This window comes from Triplophysa rosa, linkage group LG10 (genome assembly GCF_024868665.1).
Source record: "Triplophysa rosa linkage group LG10, Trosa_1v2, whole genome shotgun sequence".
NCBI classification, from domain to species: domain Eukaryota; kingdom Metazoa; phylum Chordata; class Actinopteri; order Cypriniformes; family Nemacheilidae; genus Triplophysa; species Triplophysa rosa.
In genome coordinates, this window is record NC_079899.1 from 2,815,582 (window position 1) to 2,835,361 (window position 19,780).

The 19,780-nt window shown below is 38.9% G+C and overlaps 1 protein-coding gene and 1 long non-coding RNA gene across 15 annotated transcripts in view; one reads left to right on the forward strand and one right to left on the reverse strand.

The window, feature by feature from the left end:
* Window positions 1-12,102, reverse strand: part of kiz (kizuna centrosomal protein) — a 32,355-nt gene extending 20,253 nt beyond the window's left edge. For 2 of the 12 annotated variants that reach the window (XM_057343643.1, XM_057343641.1), the window contains exons 1-9: window positions 11,654-11,770; window positions 11,481-11,579; window positions 11,206-11,272; window positions 11,022-11,084; window positions 9,812-9,974; window positions 8,123-8,203; window positions 4,369-4,939; window positions 4,045-4,255; window positions 660-779 (exon numbers count right to left, since the gene is read on the reverse strand). In XM_057343643.1, the coding sequence (XP_057199626.1) occupies window positions 660-779; window positions 4,045-4,255; window positions 4,369-4,939; window positions 8,123-8,203; window positions 9,812-9,974; window positions 11,022-11,084; window positions 11,206-11,272; window positions 11,481-11,487 (1,283 nt within the window). In that variant the 5' untranslated portion in view covers window positions 11,488-11,579; window positions 11,654-11,770. The other 10 variants (XM_057343645.1, XM_057343653.1, XM_057343646.1 and 7 more) reach the window with 10 other exon arrangements.
* Window positions 12,103-16,776: 4,674 nt separating this feature from the next.
* The window catches only part of LOC130559875 (uncharacterized), a 74,254-nt gene continuing 71,250 nt past the window's right edge, over window positions 16,777-19,780 (forward strand). For 2 of the 3 annotated variants that reach the window (XR_008963627.1, XR_008963628.1), the window contains exons 1-2: window positions 16,777-17,456; window positions 19,328-19,414. This is a non-coding gene — a long non-coding RNA (uncharacterized LOC130559875). The remainder of the gene's footprint in view (window positions 17,457-19,327; window positions 19,415-19,780) is intronic. The other variant, XR_008963629.1, reaches the window with a different exon arrangement.

Below are 19,780 nucleotides of genomic sequence, written 5' to 3' on the forward strand. Positions count from 1 at the left end.
TAAAATGAAAATTCTGTCATCATTTACTCACCTTCGAGTTGTTCCAAATCTGTATAAATTTCTTTGTTCTGATGAACACAGAGAAAGATATTTGGAAGAATGCTTATAACCAGACAGATTTTGCCGCCCATTGACGGAAAAATTACTTAATCATTGTTTTGTTCTGTTGCAAACAGTTCTGGGGCACTTTTGACTACCATTGTATTTTTTCTTATATGGTAGTCAATGGGGAGCAAAATCTGTCTGGTTATAAGCATTCTTCCAAATATCTTTCTCTGTGTTCATCGGAACAAAGAAATGAATACAGAGTAAATGATGTCAGAATTTTCATTTTTGGGTGAAGTATCCCTTTAACATGAAAAAATCAACGTTTTAATTCACACTGACTTTAACCATAAAGAACAATACATTGCATAATCTGTTATACACCGTTTCAACCATAATTTTTACAACGCAACAACAACAAAGTGTTAGTTTAACAATTCCCTGCCATTCAAAGATTTATTGCTAGTGTTGTTGGTGCCAAAGTGATGGCACTTAATTTCTAGTGAGAGCAATTAAAGGCAGGATAATGTCATTTCCTGTGAATCTGTGAACACTACAGCATCATGAGAGCATGCAGATTGAAGCAGGGGAAGAAAACATTTCATCTCTCTGACCTGATGATATCTCCGAGTTTCTGCTCACTGACTGTGCCGCGCTGATATATGGTCACATCTTTAGCACGGAGACGTCGCTCGACGCGGTCTAGAAGATGACAAAATCCTCCAGTGCACAGCCTGGAGAAATTAACAAAAGAAATATATATACAGTATATATATATGGTAAGCTATGTCTATACAGAACAATGTGCTGATTCCTTACCCAACCATTTTTAAAGTACAAAAACTTCACCAGAATACAATTTCTAAAAGACCTCACTAATTCACTAATCCTTTGTGCCCCTGCTGTCATTCTTAAGTGTAAAATGAATGAATTTTCTCATTGGACAGCTGTAGAAATGTGAAATATTGTTTGCGTCTCATTTTGTTCTAGTGAATTTATAGCTTTCCTCACTCTGACATATTAAGCATTGGGTGGCCCTTATAGAAAAGCAGACCCAAGCCCCCACCACATAAAACAGGCGAAAAGAATTTATGACAATCTATAATGGGCCCCGGGGTCAGGGGCCAGCAAACAATCCCTGGCTCTCTTTGGCAGGTTGTTTCCTGGAAACACCCTGATTAAGCTGCCTGTGTGAATTATACCCGTGACATTCTGTCGAGCACAATCCATCTGGGCAAAGTCCTCTTTAGAGCGGCTGAAACATCCCCCCTGCACTGTTCCGTCATCATCTTCCCCTCCAGTTTATTCGCCAGGGCTCTTGAAAACACCAAACGCCCCCAAACAGCTGCTGATTATGGAGTATTTTTGGCAACGTCTACAGGTGTTTGCTCTCCACAACATTTATGAGGTGCATCTTCTCCATATTTCACCCATTTGTTGTCTCCACATCAGTTCCTGGCTCTAGCGTATATTCTGGTCCGCCGCGGAAATAAACGCATCGCTTTCCATTTTAAATGACCTCTCTAAAAACAGCAACATGGCACACACTGAGGCGCAAATATGTTATAGAAGGAATAAATAGGTGATGACATGGACTCGTTACAAATTCGGCGTCAAAGGCCTTCACACTGGATCCATTACAGGCTCTTTAAGTGCTGGTCTCTTCTTTTAAAAAAGACGCAACCACAATGGGTTAGTGGGGAGATCAACTACAGCGCATCAAGATCTTTGAAAGAACAACCTCGTGCCATCAGGCGAGAGCCTGAGAGGACGACTTCTCAGGAATCCGCTCAAAAGAATACAATGATACGCTCTCCTCTACAGACCCGCGCACATGATAGCCTTGACTCCACATTCGCATCACAACATGCACATCACATGTGTTTACTAACTGCTAGCATTAACACTAAAATATCCTTCTCCTCTCGCCTCCACACACAATAAAGGTGTGAAAGCTTTGTTATCGCCTCCTCACAAGGCCACAAACTCGGGTACACATCTATAAAGAAGAATACCATCACAGAGGGGTCACTACTACAAACCCGTTTATTTATCATTCAATATGAACACAGGTCCTATGATACAAGAACATGATATGTGGGTGGTTAGCCTAAATATATTGGATCATCCAATGTATGTATTGACCACTTTGCAAGATGTAAACACTGGTCTTAACTGTGTTATGATGTATTGCTCAAGCACACATCACCGGGAAAACCTTCACAGGACATGTGCACAGTCTGAAAGCAGCCGCATGTCAGTAAGACGGGGTGGTAGGGGTGATGCTACAGGACTCTCGGCATCCCTGTTCCCGCAGACCTGGTGATGCCCCCATTCATTCTTCAGAGCACTCTATGGAGTCAAGAAACTGTCGTGTCCACTGGGATTGGTCAAATCTCCCGAGGAGAAAATTGCTCTGTTACAGCATTATCTGGGATTAGGCCAATAATGTTGGATTCGGGGTCTGAGCCTTCTGTACAAGACGTCCTAAAGCCACATCTGAGCCCCCACTGAGTAAGCAGGACGCTAGTTCATTACATCCGTACACCCCCTCCCAACAGAACCATACACAGAAATGACCTCCCAGTCATCGTGCCTTCAGTCAAAACCCTGCTCTGTAAAAGAAACATTCTTTCCTCTTATCATTACGGCACTGATTGCTGATACTTACAGTGACTAAAAACAGTACAGAACTGCATTGTAAAATAAATGATGTGATCAAATATTCATTCATTTTATTTATTAACAAATAATACATGAAAGTGTTATTTATTAATACATTTTTTAAAAATTAATTAATACAATTATTTGTAAGGAATAAAAGTCATATCCATCTGGGATGGCATGAGGGCGAGTAAATTATGACAGAATGAAAAAAAAAGATAGTTCACGCAATAATACAAATTCTGTCATCATTTACTCCCAACCCTTCGGCCATTTTAAACCGTTATGACTTTCTTTCTTCTGCAGAACACAAAAGAAGATATTTTTGACAAATGTTGTTGACTGGCCCCCATTCACTTGCATTGGTTTTGTGTCCGTATAATAGAAGTGAATGGGGCCCAGTGCTGTTCGGTTACCAACTTTCTTCAAAATATCTTCTTTTTAGAGGTGGGAATCGTTTGGTCCCTCACGATTCAATTCTTGATGTACTAATTAGCACATTTAACATCTAAGATGTCATCGCGTCACGTTTGCGCTCAGAGTCAGACTAGTGTTGGTACTTTGGCTTCTACTCTTAGAACTGTCACATATTGTGTTTTAATACAATTGACGTATTCTGCTGTCAGACATTAAAACAAGTACATAGTAATTAAACGCGACTCATTAGTTATACTACCGTTGACCATAAGTCCACGCATTGCCACATCGTTTGACAAAATCATCATACACATTAGTGTATTAGTCCCGTGCAGAACACCCAGCGCGTCCGTCTGGCTATCTGCATATTTGCAGAAGTTTGTTCATGTTCTTTAGTCCAAACAGTGACGCTATTTTGCACTTACTGAAAAGTCAGCTGCGGTAGAGTAAATGAAATGTGCTGTCTCTCCCTGCCGCTCACTCACTGCACAGAGCAGATGCAGAGAAAGACCATCCTAAAAATGTATTTCGTTTATCTTGCAGTGTTAGTCCTACAAGGCTGAATGTATTGGTTTTCTCTTTTTCTCTACGGCTCCTGTATTCTCCGCTGTGTTTGCGCGTGAGGTGTGCACTCTGTAAAAGGTACGGGTGCTGCACCGCTCTTGCAGTTGACTTATTTGTTCCAAAGACGTCACGTTTTTATATTCAGTAACGCTTAAAAAATCAATTTTTGAAATTTGTGAATCGATTCGAATCGATAATAGATTATCATATGTGAATCGAGTTTTTCTCCCACCCCTACTTCTTTTGTGTTCTGAAAAAGACAAAAATTGACAAGAGGGTGAGTAAATGATGACAGAATTTTCATTTTGGGGTGAACTATCACTTTAAGTTCAAGTAAAATGAGGAACGTTGTACCTGTTTGGGGGTTCAAGAGCACCAGGCCGTCCAGACTGATGTGTGACAGGCTCCTCCTGAATGTGTATTACATTCTGCTCTTGAGTTTTACCATCTCTTCTTGAGGTGTGATTTGTTAAAACTGAAATGTCACGGTGTTTATGTGCTGATGGTTCTGGTCTACTTTCAACAGCTGGACTGGGAATGCTGGGACATCTGCTTTGAGAGTGATCTAAAATGTGTAGATAACTGTAAGTAAACCGCAAGTAAATACAATTCCTAAAGTAGGTTGAATTTTTCTAAAAAATGAATATGAAATGATAGAAATGGACAGGAAATTCACACCTGGAAGATCTTGATTTCCTAGCACTGATCCACTATTCTCCTCCGCAGACAGTGCCTCATCCTCACCTCTAGAACTTCTATATTGAGGGGAATCTCTTGGATCAGTAGTATCCGGTGGAGGACTGCGGGTCGGACATCGCTCTAATGACACAACGGCTGCAGGCCTCTTCAAGGTCACAGATCGAGAGGACACTTCAGCTTCTTTCGAGGCCGAGTCGAGATCCTCCCGTCTCCGGGGCTCGCCTTCCCTCTGAGAGAAGTCAGAATCAGACTCCATCTGCTGACCGTGCACGTCGCTGACACGTGCACCCTCAAGGCAAACACCTGATTTTAGAATGTCATCAGATAAGACGGCAGGGTGTGTGGCGTTTGAAACACGGCCGTACATCGAAAGGGCACTTTGGTGAGGAGAGAGTGAAGGGTGATTAGGTATGAGCTCTGTCCGAGCTAGTAAGTGTGTGGTGATGATGCCATCTTTTCCAAATGAGCCACTGGAGGTCGGGTGACCCGTAAAGATGACAGCACTCTGTGATGTTGCACGCGTGCCGGGCAGAAGGAATCTGTTTGGTTGCTGTGCAGGTGACACATAGTAGCCGTTGATGGTGAAAAACAGCAGTTGATGGTAACTTCATCACAGGCCTTAAATTAGTTGTTATTCTATAAGTTTACTAAAGGACATATTGTTTCAAACCAATAATAGATAACCCTCTCTTATGCTATTTTACATTATAAATAGAAAAATGAATGATATATTATTAATTAGGGCTGGGCGGTATAACGGAATATGCATTTACTGCCGAATAAAATGTCAACCTTAAGAGATTTTTCTATAGAGACAGAGCCATTAGGCCACGTCCACACTGACTCTAAAAACATCTCAAAAAATGATATGTCTAAAAATGTAGTTCTGGGTTTTTTAGCTTGTATACTGTACACCTTGTCACATAGCAGTTTGTAAACATCATTCTGTTTTTGTTATAAGTCAGAAATGACAAGGAGGCAGCTTCCCGCAATAGAATGTCAATGGAGAGGGTAGGATTGTTCCCCCCCCGGTGGGTGCGGTTTTCAGATTTTTGGTCATTCAGCCCACCCCTATTATTAACTATTTGTTTTCAAACTTTTTGCTGTCACATCATAGGACACATGTTTGGGTTATTTGTCAACTCCTCAGATATGTTTGTGATAAAAAGACAGAAATTGAAGTTCATTCACTTATTTTAATCTGATAAAAACTGGTTTGTAGAGTTTGGACATTTAAAGCAACCAATTAACCAATCAAACCTGGGGCCACCATATTTACCTGCCATGTTTAAATATTTAAAATGTCAGCAAATAACGACTTAAAGGAGCTGTGTGTGATTTTTTTGAAGGATCTATTGACATAAATGCAATATAATATACATAACTATGTGTTCAGAGGTGTATAAAGACCTTACAGAATGAAGCATTATGTTTTTATTACCTTAGAATGAGCTATTTCTATCTACACACACAGCAGGTCCCCTTACATGAAATTCACCATGTGGTTTCTACGGTAGACTAAAACAGACAAGCTGCTTTACAGAGAACGTTTCGTAAATACGTGATCTCCTTCGGCAAAGAAGCGAAAACGTGACGACATCTTAGTCCTCTATCATCCTCCGTAGTGCTTCGAAAGGAAAATGGAGAGTAAAGGTTTTTGCACATACAGTCCGAAATTTTCGTATGCGTTTTTCGTATTTGGCTCTTGTTTGTACGGTGTCTCTGAATTGTTAAAAAAGGCCACTCAAAATGCTTGACGGATGCGAAAAACGCATAAAATCAAACCCGGTCCGAATTTTTTTATGACGGACGAAAATATCGGAGGCAGCGTGTAAATGTGATTGACACAACATGAGGTCGTATTTATTTTTTAACGTGCGGAAATTTCGGACGCAAATTTCGGACTCAATGTGCAATGGGCTTAAGCCTTTGGTTGCAATTCGCTACATTTCATAAACTGGACCTTTAAACGCACTCAGAGAAAGTGCGTTAATTGCAAAGTGCATATTGGCTTCCCTTTGAATACCCACGACCGTTTGGAAATGTTTTAATCAACGGCAAAAATATATTTTTTAATATTTGGAGAAAAGTGATAGGCTAGTTTTCTGTAATCATTAAAAATGAAAGAAAGAGTACCGAAAACAAAAAAGCATGTCAAGTACGCTGACTCAAGAGGATTAATAAGTGTGAAAATTAATTGGCTGGTCAAGGATGCCTCATTGCCAGTAAGTGGGAGCTAAATTCTGCTACATCATTCTCTCATTGCTTTACTTCCACTAGTCCTTGGCCTCAAAACTCAACCCCGACAATTCAGGTTATAGTGGCTCCTTTCCAAATAAACTTTCATCTGAAATATTTCAAGGAATCACTTTTTGTGGCTTCATACAAACTGACTAGGGTTTTTATTTGTCAAGGTTAGATGTTTTCCCCACTGTCTGTTCTGCTAAGTGCACCGAGATCCGTGTCTTAACATTCAATCTTATTAACAATTCTTTGCTCCAAAACTCGTGACAGAAATACTGCACTATAGGGGAAGAGTGGCGGATGGCTACAGAAAAAAATCCAGCACACATAACAGAAAAAAAAAACACGGCTTCTGTTTCTTTTCTGATAAGGGTCTTAAATACCAACCCGTTAGCTGCTTAATAACACCCACTGCAAACCACGCGCTCAGTCTGGCAGATCCAGCGTAGAAGTAAAAAAAAAGAAATGGAGTGAGAGGAAAAGTTAATTTCTTGGCTGAGTGATTCCATCGCTTGCCGCAGGGCAAAGTAGAAAGTGTTTCGCTAAAGTAGCAATTGATTCTTCTATCAATCTGCGGCACGCGCCTGCTCTTCCAAGGAATATATTAAATATGAAAATCATATCCCGTTATCATGGCTTCCCAGCTTTCAGGCTGGTAAGCTCCCCTTAATGAATGCTGCAGCCTCGGGGACATGCACGCAGCCAGTGGTGGCGCGTATGCATAATGGAGCGATTCCTCCCATCCCCGCTCATTACAATATCGGCAGGCTGGATGGGGGGGTGCGGCAGAGTCACAAGTGACTGCTCTAGACAGCGTGCTCCAAGTCATTATGAGCTGTCTTCGGCAGTTCATCCGAGAGAACTCGAGCCGCTTGAAGAGAGGGAAAGCTGCAGCCACGGGCTTGAACTACATCGGCGACGCGGGCGAAGCGACTAGGATTAGACACCTGCGGGAGCAGATACCACGAGCCAAACGAACGGCCTCGTGTCGTGGCCAACGCAGAGCAATCTGCATAACGGCGACTGGTAGAGAGAGTTTTGACGCATAATTCTTAGCTGTACGCCGGGTTGGTTGGTACAGACCACCGTAAAACTTTTTCCCTATTCCTATTAATATTTTGAATAGCGATATCGTTTGTTTTGCGACTGCGATACTCCTTTGTTAAACCAAAGCAGTCATTTGAAGTCATTTGAGCAAAACAGTAATTACTTCAAGCATTTTTCAATTCGCTTTTGATAAGAAATTAATTGTGGCCTTTGAACACTGATACCCCATATACGCCGGCAAAAGTGTCTCCTGAAGAGGGAGGCTGAGCGGAATAATGGCTGTGCTATTTCTCTCCACAACTCTTAACTCTCTTTTGAAAACACGACACACTTCCGTCGGATCCCATCGCAGCTCTGCCGTTTTATCAAAGCCACACAGATAGCTTTGTAAATTCCCCACTGAACCGTAATTTCCATAGATGACACGATAATTTTCTCTTACCTCATATGCTTCCGATTCTCCCCTGCTCTCTATTTTCTTCCCGTCTTTCTTCAGTCTGGTAATACGATTCTTGTACTCCATCTGAAATAAATTCAGTCAAATGATTACTACGCACAGATCGATTTCTAAACAAAATTACACTCATTTATCTATCACCCCTTACTGGCAAACCTCTGCTTACAAACATCTGCTTTCAATCACTCAGGAGACATTTAAATAACATTGCGCAGTAACGTTGGCAGAGAAATTCAAATTCACTAAAATGTATAACCTCCAACATTGCAAATGGTGCAATGGGAACAAAAGAGTAATGTTTATGCGCAAAAAATGTAGTGGCCATCAGCGCGCGTATTCCCTTGTGAGTGCCCTTAACAGTGCCTGCCAAGACTCTTCATCAGTTTGGTGAGTTAACCAGTAGACTGGCAGAGAAGAGGGCGCTGGGATTAACTCCAACCTCCCACTTCATTCTCCTAAAACAATATCAATTCTCCCCGACTGCAAAACATTCACGCTCATTTAAGATGTGATAATAGCACCCAAAGTGGACCATACAGTTACAAGTAGACAAACATAAGCATTATTAGAGAGTGAGGAATATGAAAAGGAAGTCTGATGATATGCGGTGATGTGCAAATATGATTAATTAAGCAATTCAATTCAACTGAATCCAATAAAGTCGTATTTTTAACTGCCGGGGAGATAAGCGTGCATCCCTGACAACTGCAATTTAAAGCAACTAGGCCGCAGCAAACAAATAAATACAATGAACACACACACGAACGGGGGAGAAAACGCATTCCTTGCACAAAAAGAGAAATTCAGAGGCACTTCAGTATCTGAACATACAGCGATTAATTTGTGGTGGTGTAATTAAACAATTTGTCTAATTTGATATTAAGCTACGGAGCGCTGTTCAGTTTTAAGTGACTATCTGACGGAGCTGTTGTTGACTTTTTCTCATTTGCGCACGGTGATAAATGAGTGTTGGAGTGGTCGTGATTGTCGGCAAACAACAATAAGTGTGAATGCTTAAACACTGGAAGACAATTAGACAGACAATTACAGGATTATGTCAATGGTCTCATATGAAACGACAACAAAAAATCTTTGCCTCAAAGGAATTTCCTACTTTTGGGAAATGCAAATGAAACACTGAGCTATACTAATATTTTATAGCTATCATTTGGATAATTGCATCCTATGGGAAGTTTAACCTACAAGACTTCAGAAAAAGAGTTGCTGAGGATTTAAATTTTAGGACTTCAGGGAAAATAACCCGTGCAACCTCATTATCTAAAAAAACCCAGTCTGAAAACAAAAGTCCTTGTCTAAAGTAAGCCTGCATTATTTTTCATATGTTTAGCATCCTGTGAAAAGAAAAGTAGTAAAGATACTTTCTATATTCAATGATTATTATTGGCATTATTGATATAAATCGTGTGGGCATTTCAGCTCAAACACGATTAAAAATGCATTACAGGCTTAAAATCGAACTATATTAACAGCACGATTAAGGTACAATAAAAAAATACGACAACGTGATCATTTGATCCTAGTTATACAAGGAGGTTCTAGGATATAAAAAAGATTCATAGAGAAAAACTAAAAGACAACCAGGCACGGTCAATACTATTTTGGGGAGCACAAATGATGAATATCGGGACAAATACCGCCGCCCAAGGTTGTTACCCTCTTTTGAAGCAGCCGGCTACAATCAATGGAAAATTCTTTCAATTTTCCTGCCAAGCTCTCGACATTCTCGAGAAGTTCAAGGTTGCGCGTCTTTGCTTGCCGCTCTCTCTCGTGCAGCGCCTTGTAATAGCAGAGCATCTTGGCACACTTCATCTTAGTTCTAGGAGCAGGAAACACAGTAAAACGTACAGCTTTAGATAAGGTTGCACTGAAAATAAAAATAGAACCTTGTTACAAATGGGTCAAACATTACTATAAATGTTAGCTGATTAGTATTAGTAATCGCTCCTCGCTATGCATATTACAGGACAAAACTAAAAACATTCCATATCTGTCAAGGGCCACTTTACAGTACTAATGGATTCTCCACAGTTAAGATGGCGCTGTGCCACTAGCTAAGGGCCAAAATGGATAATGATGGCTGAAATTTCAAAATGAATGATAAATGCTGATCTACTAACCTCTCACACACCCTTGACCACCATGACCTCATCTCACAGTTTTTTATTTTTCATAAATGCATTTAATAGAGCCGTCATAAAAACAAACCGATCTCAAGCACTTAAACAGAAACAGATGACACAGTAAGTATCATAAAATCATCAATGAGTCAGTGCATGGTCTACCTATTCCTCCTTAAAATTTTATTATTAGAGATAAAACCATTCAGCCAACATATGGGAGCGTTAATAAAAGAGAGCACAGTTTGAAAATGAATGTGACGTTAAACACATTATAACTGCATGTTTTAAATACAAAACGATACAGCATGAAAGCAAGACTTAAAAAAAACTTTTTCAGGTTTTAGTTTCGGGTACAAGCAGCTCTAAAAAGCTTAGAGATAGTAGGAAGGAACAGTCTTGTATATAAAAAATATATATCATATGATATTTTGTCAATAACATTATTTTACGGATGCTATATGTTGACATACAGCTTATGATGACAGACATCTTATATATAACAGCATATGGCCTGGTTTCAGAGACACGGCTTAGCTTAGGCCAGGACTATGCCTTGGTTGAATTAAGATATTTATGTCGCTTTATAAAAATGCCTTAGAAGAAGGCATGGTTTGCATCTTGAGACAAAACAATGGCGCGGATATATTTTAAGATATTTCTGGGCAAGTTATATTCAGTTAAGACAGGTCACTCATTCATTTTGTCTGTGAAACCGGGCCATGTTTCTCTAATATGATACTTACAGCCTTTCCCCTGATCTTAAGTAAGCAAACAGTTGTTCTTCCAGCTCATGTCTCCTCCTTTCCCTAAATACAGAAACACTTTTCAATTCTTTTCAGATTTTTTTGTTCAACCGACATAAATGAAATCGATGCACAAAGACATGATCTCCTATAATATATTGCCTGTTTAAAATGGTTAATTTACCAAAATACTGCATGGAATTCCAGTGCGATATTAACCTTCAAGTGTAACTTTATATCTCTCACAAACACTAAAAGTGAGAACAGAAAGTAGGTTATAATGCAGTAATTCTTAAAACACAAGAATCTGATAAGATAATGTTTTCACGCAAAAAGCATTTTTAAAGCAGTCTGCCTTGTACAATGTAGTCAATGTCCACTCCGACACACTGCCATAAACCACTAGTATTATTAAATTATTTACTATTGTATAAAGAGAGCTGTCCGCTGCGGTCTTACCTAACATCGGTCTCTGTCCTCACCGAATTGGAGAGCTTTAGCCAGCGACATATCAACTCTACACCGCTGCCTCGCTCGAGGCCCGCTTACATTCCCGTTCTACGGTAAATCGAAACTATTCTCCGTTTATTGTGACTAACGTGAAAAGACCAAACATAGAAGTGTGTTATTACCTTTCGTGTATTTGCTTCTGCATATTTCCAATCTGCTCGAAATGGTCAGCGTTGCAGTAAGCCATCACTGTCTGTTAGCTTTCTCTTTACCTCAGCCCGGCAGGGCGCGTTGTTTACACGGGTTACCATGTGCACCGTTACCCAGGAGACCGCGAGGGAGAGCCGTAAAGGGCGCCAATTTTACTCCAGTCGACAAGAAGAAGCCGGAGATTTGGACACCGCATTGGCCACAGAATTAAGTTGGGTTTTGGTAACAGTTTATCTTACAATACTCGAAGGACATAAAATGATAAATTGTTGTATATAGAATTATAAGAACGACAAATTTACAGAATAATGTATCAATTAAGTGAAGATTTTGCTGTTTACTCAATCGGGAAATGTGCACTAAACAGGTTTGAAGGTACAACGATACAAAATGAAAGGTAAATTGACAAGTTTACAATTTATCGAAGATAATGTCTAAAGTATTTCTTTTAATGTATGATAGATCTGAACCCCATAATAAATGCGTGCTGAGCCACATGTTAACAACACTTTATCAAGATAATCTGAAAATATCTTAAAATCTTTGCATTACATTTTCACTAAACTACATTAATCTAAATCGTCAATTCTAGGAATTATTAAACAGAAATTTTACTATATGCAATCTAAATTTGATTTCCTGGGGTGTGTTGCTATTTTGAGTGTTTCAGCATGTTTCCATATTGTAATTATGGTGTGTTCACGTCACCCTCGTAAATTTGTGTTTATTATTATGGCGTGTTCTGCATTTTGATTTTAACTTGAAAAATTGTGTGTTTCGCTTGTTAAAAAAATACTATAATTAAGTGATAATCTGCACAGTGTGCAATTTTGGGTTTTTCAGTTTAGGCTTCAAATAATGTTAATAAGATTGAATTCTGGCTTGTTTTTTGTACAAACTACATTTTATTGTTAGCATTCACAATTACACTTTTTTTTGTTGAACAGCTTCTTGTTTTTACAATGATTATTTAAAGGGATTGTTCACAGAAGAAAAAATATTCTTTCATTAACTACTTACCCTCATGTCATTCCATTAACATAAGATGTTCATTCATCTTCTAAACACAAATTAAGATGATTTTTTGATGAAGTCCATGCTTTCTGACTCCCCATAGACTGCAATGCAACTACAGACTCTCAAGGCGCAGAAAGGTATAACGACTTTGTTAAAGGTGTCATGAATTAAGACATCAATTTTAACTGAAGCATTTGTTATATAAGATCTAATCGTATTCAAGCAAACATCCTGTAAGTGTCAGAACTGAAGACGCCCTTGTTACTGAAATTACAACTTTGATTGACACCAGGCCCAGCGGACGCCAGGTCATGGAATGCACCTATCTATACATTGAACTTCGCCTCCACAGAAGAATATCAATGATTACTTCTCTAGCCCCGCCCACTGGTTCGCGCATGACAGAACTGAAGTAACACAAGTTGCGTGGAACCAGATACAGCGAGCAAGCAATAATCATGCCGTTAAAGATCGCAAAATATTGTGCAGTGCCTGGTTGTGGAAGAACACAGTCGCTGCATAACCTTCCTTCGAATTCCAACATTAGTAATGCGTGGTTGAAGTTTATTTTTAAAGACGTTCCAGGTCATGTGGGTAAAACATTGAGCATTTGTTTGCTTCATTTCACCGCGGATTCCTTTGTGAACAAGGCCCAAGGATTTGTGGAGAGACAAAAATTAAAAAGCAGTGCTGTGCCATCAATATTGTATCCGACAGGAATGGCGCAGCAATCTTATGCGAGTAAACATATTATTACTATGCCTCTCTATTGCTTTGTTAGAGATCGATAGATATGTCCTGATAATGTGTAACCTAACGTTACGTGTCTAACCAAATTCACAGAAGGCTCCAACTAAGTTTACTATGCAAACTGCTATGAAATCATAGCAGTGGGCGTTTACTGCCAAGTCTTCAATGCGGCACGCCCATTAAAACCGAGCTATTGTCGAGCCAGCCTCAAAACTCGAGTAGAAAATAGCATATCATTTATTGATTTTGATTTTTTTGAATGTAAAAACCACACGTACGTCAGAAGTAGACATCATACAACAGTGTAAAACAATAAAAAAGGCCAGTTCATGACACCTTTAAATTAGTCCATGTCACAACAGTGGTTCAACTTAAATTTTATGAAGCGACGAGAATACTCTTTGCATTATTAGCATTATTTTTGCAAAAAATAACAATTTATTCAACAATGCAACAATCCACGATGCTAGTGTGCGGTGCTGACACAGAAGCCGGGGTTCTACGTCAGCACCAAACCACATCTTGAGGGTGAGTAACTAATGATAAATTTGTTTATGTCCACAGATTTTGTAAAAACAATCATTCCGACATATCTTGAATTTACATTTGCGAGTTCTACAGTATAAGGATGTGAATTCTTTTTGTAGTCAGAACCTTGTAAATACAGTAATTCCGACATGGCCTGAATCAGTGTTGCCCAACTATTTTCAAAGGAAAGTAGCATGGAAAATGGCTAAATGTTGCTAGGTGATGCCACAAGCTAATTAGCATACTAGTGATGTCATCACATGGTCTATGACAAGCGTAATGCCCCGTTCACACTATAAGCTACAAAGTGACACGATCCCATTCATTTCAGTGGCGAATTCTCTCTGTGAATTTCTGACCAATCCCGCCCGCTCCCGCAACGTGTGTGTTTCACTCCCGCCCGCACCCGTAATTTGTGCGTTCGCTCCAGCCCGCACCCGTGAACAATTTAGCTTAAAAAATGTAAACAACGTTGAGGTATGCTAACGTTCATAATAACAGACACAGAACATTTGCACATTCATAAGCGAAAACAAACGATCGCGTCAGTCACACCATAACCAACAGGGACACAGATTAAAATACATATCATGTTATATGCTTATATTGTATGTATCTTGTGAGGGGAAAATGATCACAGATGGTACACAGGCAGTCGCCTTTCAGCTGCTCTATGCGTGCTGCTCAGGGCTCACGCATGCAGTGTGAAACAGACACGCATCTACTCCTAATGCAAGATGAGCCCGTTTCAACTTTATTAACAAAATGTGGCTTTTGAACCTTAATTAACAAATATGCGCTGTATCACATATGCATGTCCTTTCTCATAGTAACATTGAGCGTCCTGGATATCTTGATTGACAGGAGTTTCGTCCAATCAGCAGTAGCTATCCCATTCCAACGAAATACCTACCTTTTCCGGTTTGACTGATTTGTCGTTGCGTTTTCTGACTTGTCGTTTTGTTTTCTGACTTGTCGATGTGGTTTCTGACTTGTTATTTTGTTTCCCGAATTGTTGTTGTGTTTTATGATTTGCTATTTTGTTTTTAGATTTGTTTTTAGTTTTGCGATTTGTTATTTTGTTTTGCACTTCCCGGTCACCGTATGTTTTAAGACTTGCCTATTACAATATTCCCAAGAAGATGCAAAAGAGGACTGGATTCGGTTCTCACATGTTGTTTGAGATATGCGCGCGGCATTCCGGGCGCATATTCCGCGCGCAATTGCCAAAATAGGCAAAATACTGAATTGAGTTCTCTTTCACGTCTTCTTACTCTTAATCTGACATATCGACACAAAATTATGCCAATATTACCAAGTATCCTTGTAAAATGTAATCAATTATGTCTTACGGTAACAAAACGCACGTGGAAACAAATCGCACGTGTTACATTATATAATATCCGTGCATCTCTTAAAGGGGCAGCAGCATAATAAACATCTCAGTTTTGTTCATCAAAGAACGAAGACAAAAACACTCACTGCTCAAATGCATTGTATGGGAAACACTTATTAGATAAACCTTAAACTTCTGAAAGCGCTGATTATTTGTATGTCGTATGTTATTACATTTATATGTGCTATTACACATACTTTGATTACTTGATCTTATTTTATTACTCACTGATTAGTTGTCTTCAACAAGATTTGAAATGTTGAGTTATTGGCTAATAGTTTTTATGGTATCATTCCCTTATTTATTAAGATTACATAGGTAATAAAAAAAACTAGATATTATTTAATACATTTTGTGGTGGGGCCAGTGTAAATTTGGGCAGGGCCAGTAAAAATTGGAATGACTTGCCCGACTTGGCCAGTAGAAAAAATCTTTAGCGTTGAGCCCTGACAAGGCTTAGGTATTGTCAGCTGTGATTCCCAACATTATAAATTCAACTTCCAGCTGACAATGTCGCTGTTTATTGGCATTTGTCGAATTGGTGACTTACACTTTTAAAGTGACCAGTTCCTTATTTAAGTGTTTCAGTAAGATGTTACACAAATTTCAGTACAGTTATTCCAATGTTTAAAATAGGTATGCGCACGTAAAGTCTGCTTTGAGTTGCGTGTAGTTGAGTTCATACTGCATGATCTTTATCTTTGGAAAATGCAAAGCGTAGCCGATTTATTGTAGTTTTAAATTCAAATTTAAAATTTAATTCGAATCACAAGATTTGACCAGATTTATTATGAGAAGCATGTGAAATGTTGCAAAATGAACACTTACTAAACACTTTCAAATGAGAGTGTACTTAAATTCACTGACAGAGTCCTGAGTTGGTTTTTAAAAGTTACCATAGTGAGCTCCTATAGCGGGCAAAACATGGAGACAAACGACATATCAAATTCAGTCGAACACAGCTGCTATTAAGATTAATTTTGTCTTTTTACTCTACATATTCAAGGGGCAAAATGGGATGTTTATGTTTACTATATTCCAGTAATAATGTGAGTATTGGTCATATCGTCTAGCTCAAGATTGCCTGTATTCAGTATTCAGTTCAGTTGTTTAGAAGAGTGGTGCATGTGCCTAGTCTCTGCGAAGCTACATTTCGCATGTAACATGTGTTATGTTACTAGTGAGCAGTAACTGTGCTAATGCCAGTTCTGAGATCAGTCTCTTCTTGCTCATTTTGGATTGCATAAGTCAAGGTGTTTGATTTATGCATATTAAGACTAAGGAATATGCAAAATAAAGAAATCGAAAGAATTTAGTTTAGTTAACTTAAAAATGCAATTTTGGTACTTATTTGTTTAAGTTCTGTCTACTTAATTTCATAAAAATGATAAATTAAATATTAAAGTCGCACTAACTAAGATTTGTTAAGAACTTTAACTTAACAGTAATCAAAATTTGAAGGTTCTGCTTACTTAAACCAAGAATCTCTAAAACTCAAAAATTTTTGAGTATTGCCAACTTATCCGGGTTTACAGTGTAATACTGTCATTTCAACACTAACATTGTGCTTTTCTCTTTGAGCCTCTCCACCTTTTCTCCAGCAGGTAAGCCCACAGGTGTCACAGCTTTCAGAAATAACAGTTCATTGACCCTCATAAAAGTGGTCTACTAAATTCTGTTTTCTGTCTTTATAGCGGGTTGACATCCACATTCAAAAGGAAGCAGTTGAATGTGAGTTGTGTGTGTCTATCGGGGATTTTCAGCAGAACATCAGTTAGATAGACGCTCAGAACATGAAGGTAAGTGTCTCTCAAGTTGATGGAGGTGAGTAATGAAGCATTGTCAGGGACACACCGCTGCCTGTCAGTCGTGATTCGTTTAGGTGGCAATCTTGCGGATTCTTACCATTTCTCCAAGATAAATCTGAAAGAAGTTAAACCCACTTACTGTAAATTGCTCTCTATTCCGACATCTATTACACATGTTGGCAGTTTTCTCTATTTCCTTTTCTGCCAGAGAAGGAAACTCCCCTCAGAAACCACTGGCTTGCAGTTGGCATTTATTGGCGTTACGCTGACAGAAAGGTAAAAGCAAGTTATATTTAAGTAATTCCTGTACGGCTATACACTACAGTCACTACATAAGATTCTGACGTGATGTAGAAAATGTCCATCCTGTGATATAACACAATTGAAAATCCACAGTTTTAATATCGATTTGTGTTTTTTTTCCACAAAAAATTCACACGTTGTATTCTGTCAGCACTGATAGACTGTATTTTCGTTTTTGACGGCTGGGGCTCAAGGTCTAAACTGAGGTGTGCTATTTGCGGTCCCTTCAAATTGTGTCCTCTAATCAAGCAATTTCCCCAATTCTAGTCCAATTAAATTGTTCTTTAGCAGTGGAACGAGGGAGTTTTGCTCTGCTTTTCACATGCTAATCTCCTCCATTCACGGTCACTCTGTGAGGTTATTTGTTGCCTAATAAATCCCCTTGTTTGCCTGCTGCATGTATAATTGATATTGTCACGGGCTCTTTGAGCCGGCAAGAGCAAAAAAATACTGTTTCGGAAGAGATGATAATGAAATGTTCAATGCCCATCTTCCGCTAAGATCCAACAAAGCTCAATGGAAGCAATCAATCCTTGACAAATGTGTCATTCAGCAAGCACTCATAATGTAGTGGTTTTTGATATTGTACTAAAGGATGCGCCACTTGAGTTGAATAAGACAGATGCTGTTGTGAAGAGAGAGTCTGTATAGTCGTGAAAGGGAGTTTTGACCCATTTAGACATATTGTGACTTATCATTGAAATGATTTCAATGGGTTTTGGAACTAGTTAAGCTTTGGACTTGGCTACTTTGCTTGAACTCCAAAGCTGGCCTTATCATTTTTACATTAGGTTACGCTTTAAACTGTTTTGGAAATGTAGAAGGAAGGTTGAAGGCTGATTTTTATGACTGTCTGAAATATTTGCACCATGCAAACCCGGTGTGTAAGGTTACTTTTTAATCTAATCGCTTGCAATTAATGTCTTTCTCACAAATTATAAATGCATTGAATTTTGTATTAGGCATGTATGGAAATACTTTGTTGTGTAACCGCTATTCATTTGTGTTGTTCTCGTCTCTTCCTCTGCTTGTTGTCCCTCAGATACAGTATGTAGGGTAATTGATACGCTTTAACGGAGGTCAAAATTTGCATGTGAATTAACGGCAGTAAATTAAATTGATATTCCGGGCACGTCACGAACGATTCCTTCAGACCTTTGTTTCGGTGCCTGGCAGATCCAGGGTGAAACCGTGAAGCAGTCACAAACATTTGTCTGCTCAATAATTTGATAAACAACTCATAGAAATGGTCTTCAATTTTTCCCTGCTGAAGGCTGTGTTTTGTCTCCAGCATGAAAGCTGGAACAGAGTGCACAGATAAATGCACCATGTTTTTAGACATGTACTGTATAAAATCTATTCTAGTGGCAGTATTTCAGATTCACTGTAATTTCATTTCGTTGGAATTTTTAAACAACAGCACAACATGCACAGGGACCTACATTATAGCTAAAATGTGGTAAATAAAATATTTGATAACGTGGTAGGCATTGCACGTTATTTCTTTTATTAACAGAAATGTATGATTAGAAACTCATATAACCTATAATACTGTAACTGCAAACATTGGACCGTGTTTTGGCTTTCACAATAGAGATCTTCATTTTAAAGAGAATAAATTGTCTCTATGTGGCTCAAGAGCATCCCAGAGCAATTGCTAAAGGGGTGAATTAATTTTTACTCTGAATGTATTCTGCATCAGAGTATAAAAGCTTTCAAGTTCTCTGTGTTAATTCAATAGTCACTTGATTTTTTTAATGGCCTCATACCATCAGGAAGGTGAATTTGACTGAGCTTTTATCCTCATTCCACTTTTTGCTAATTGATGACTTTTCTTGCTTTAGTTTGCAATAGACCAAACCAGCTTGCCGATCCATGGTGAGGGACGAGTTACTTGGAAACGGGAACTGTGGATCATCTCTATAAACAAGGTAAAAAGAGTTTATTCTGGCCGGGAAAAATGATGTATGTAAGATTTTACCAAGAATTTGTATGTGTTTGTCTTGTTGAGAAACAAGCAAAAATGTTCAACCCCCCCTTTGAAAAACATTATTCGAGTAAAATGGAGTGTGGATTGATGACAAGCTTTTCTTCAAAGTCTAAGTTAGAGGAGGAATTGGACACAGGCTGTGTCCCAAACAAATGTCAAGATGTCATGTCACCCATGTCACCTACGGCAATTTTTGTGCTTTATGAGCAGGATTAACAACAGATGGAGTATAAAGGTTATTCAAAAACAAAGACGGGTGCTGTATGAGATCTCATCCTGACTAATTACCAGGGATAATTTGAAATGC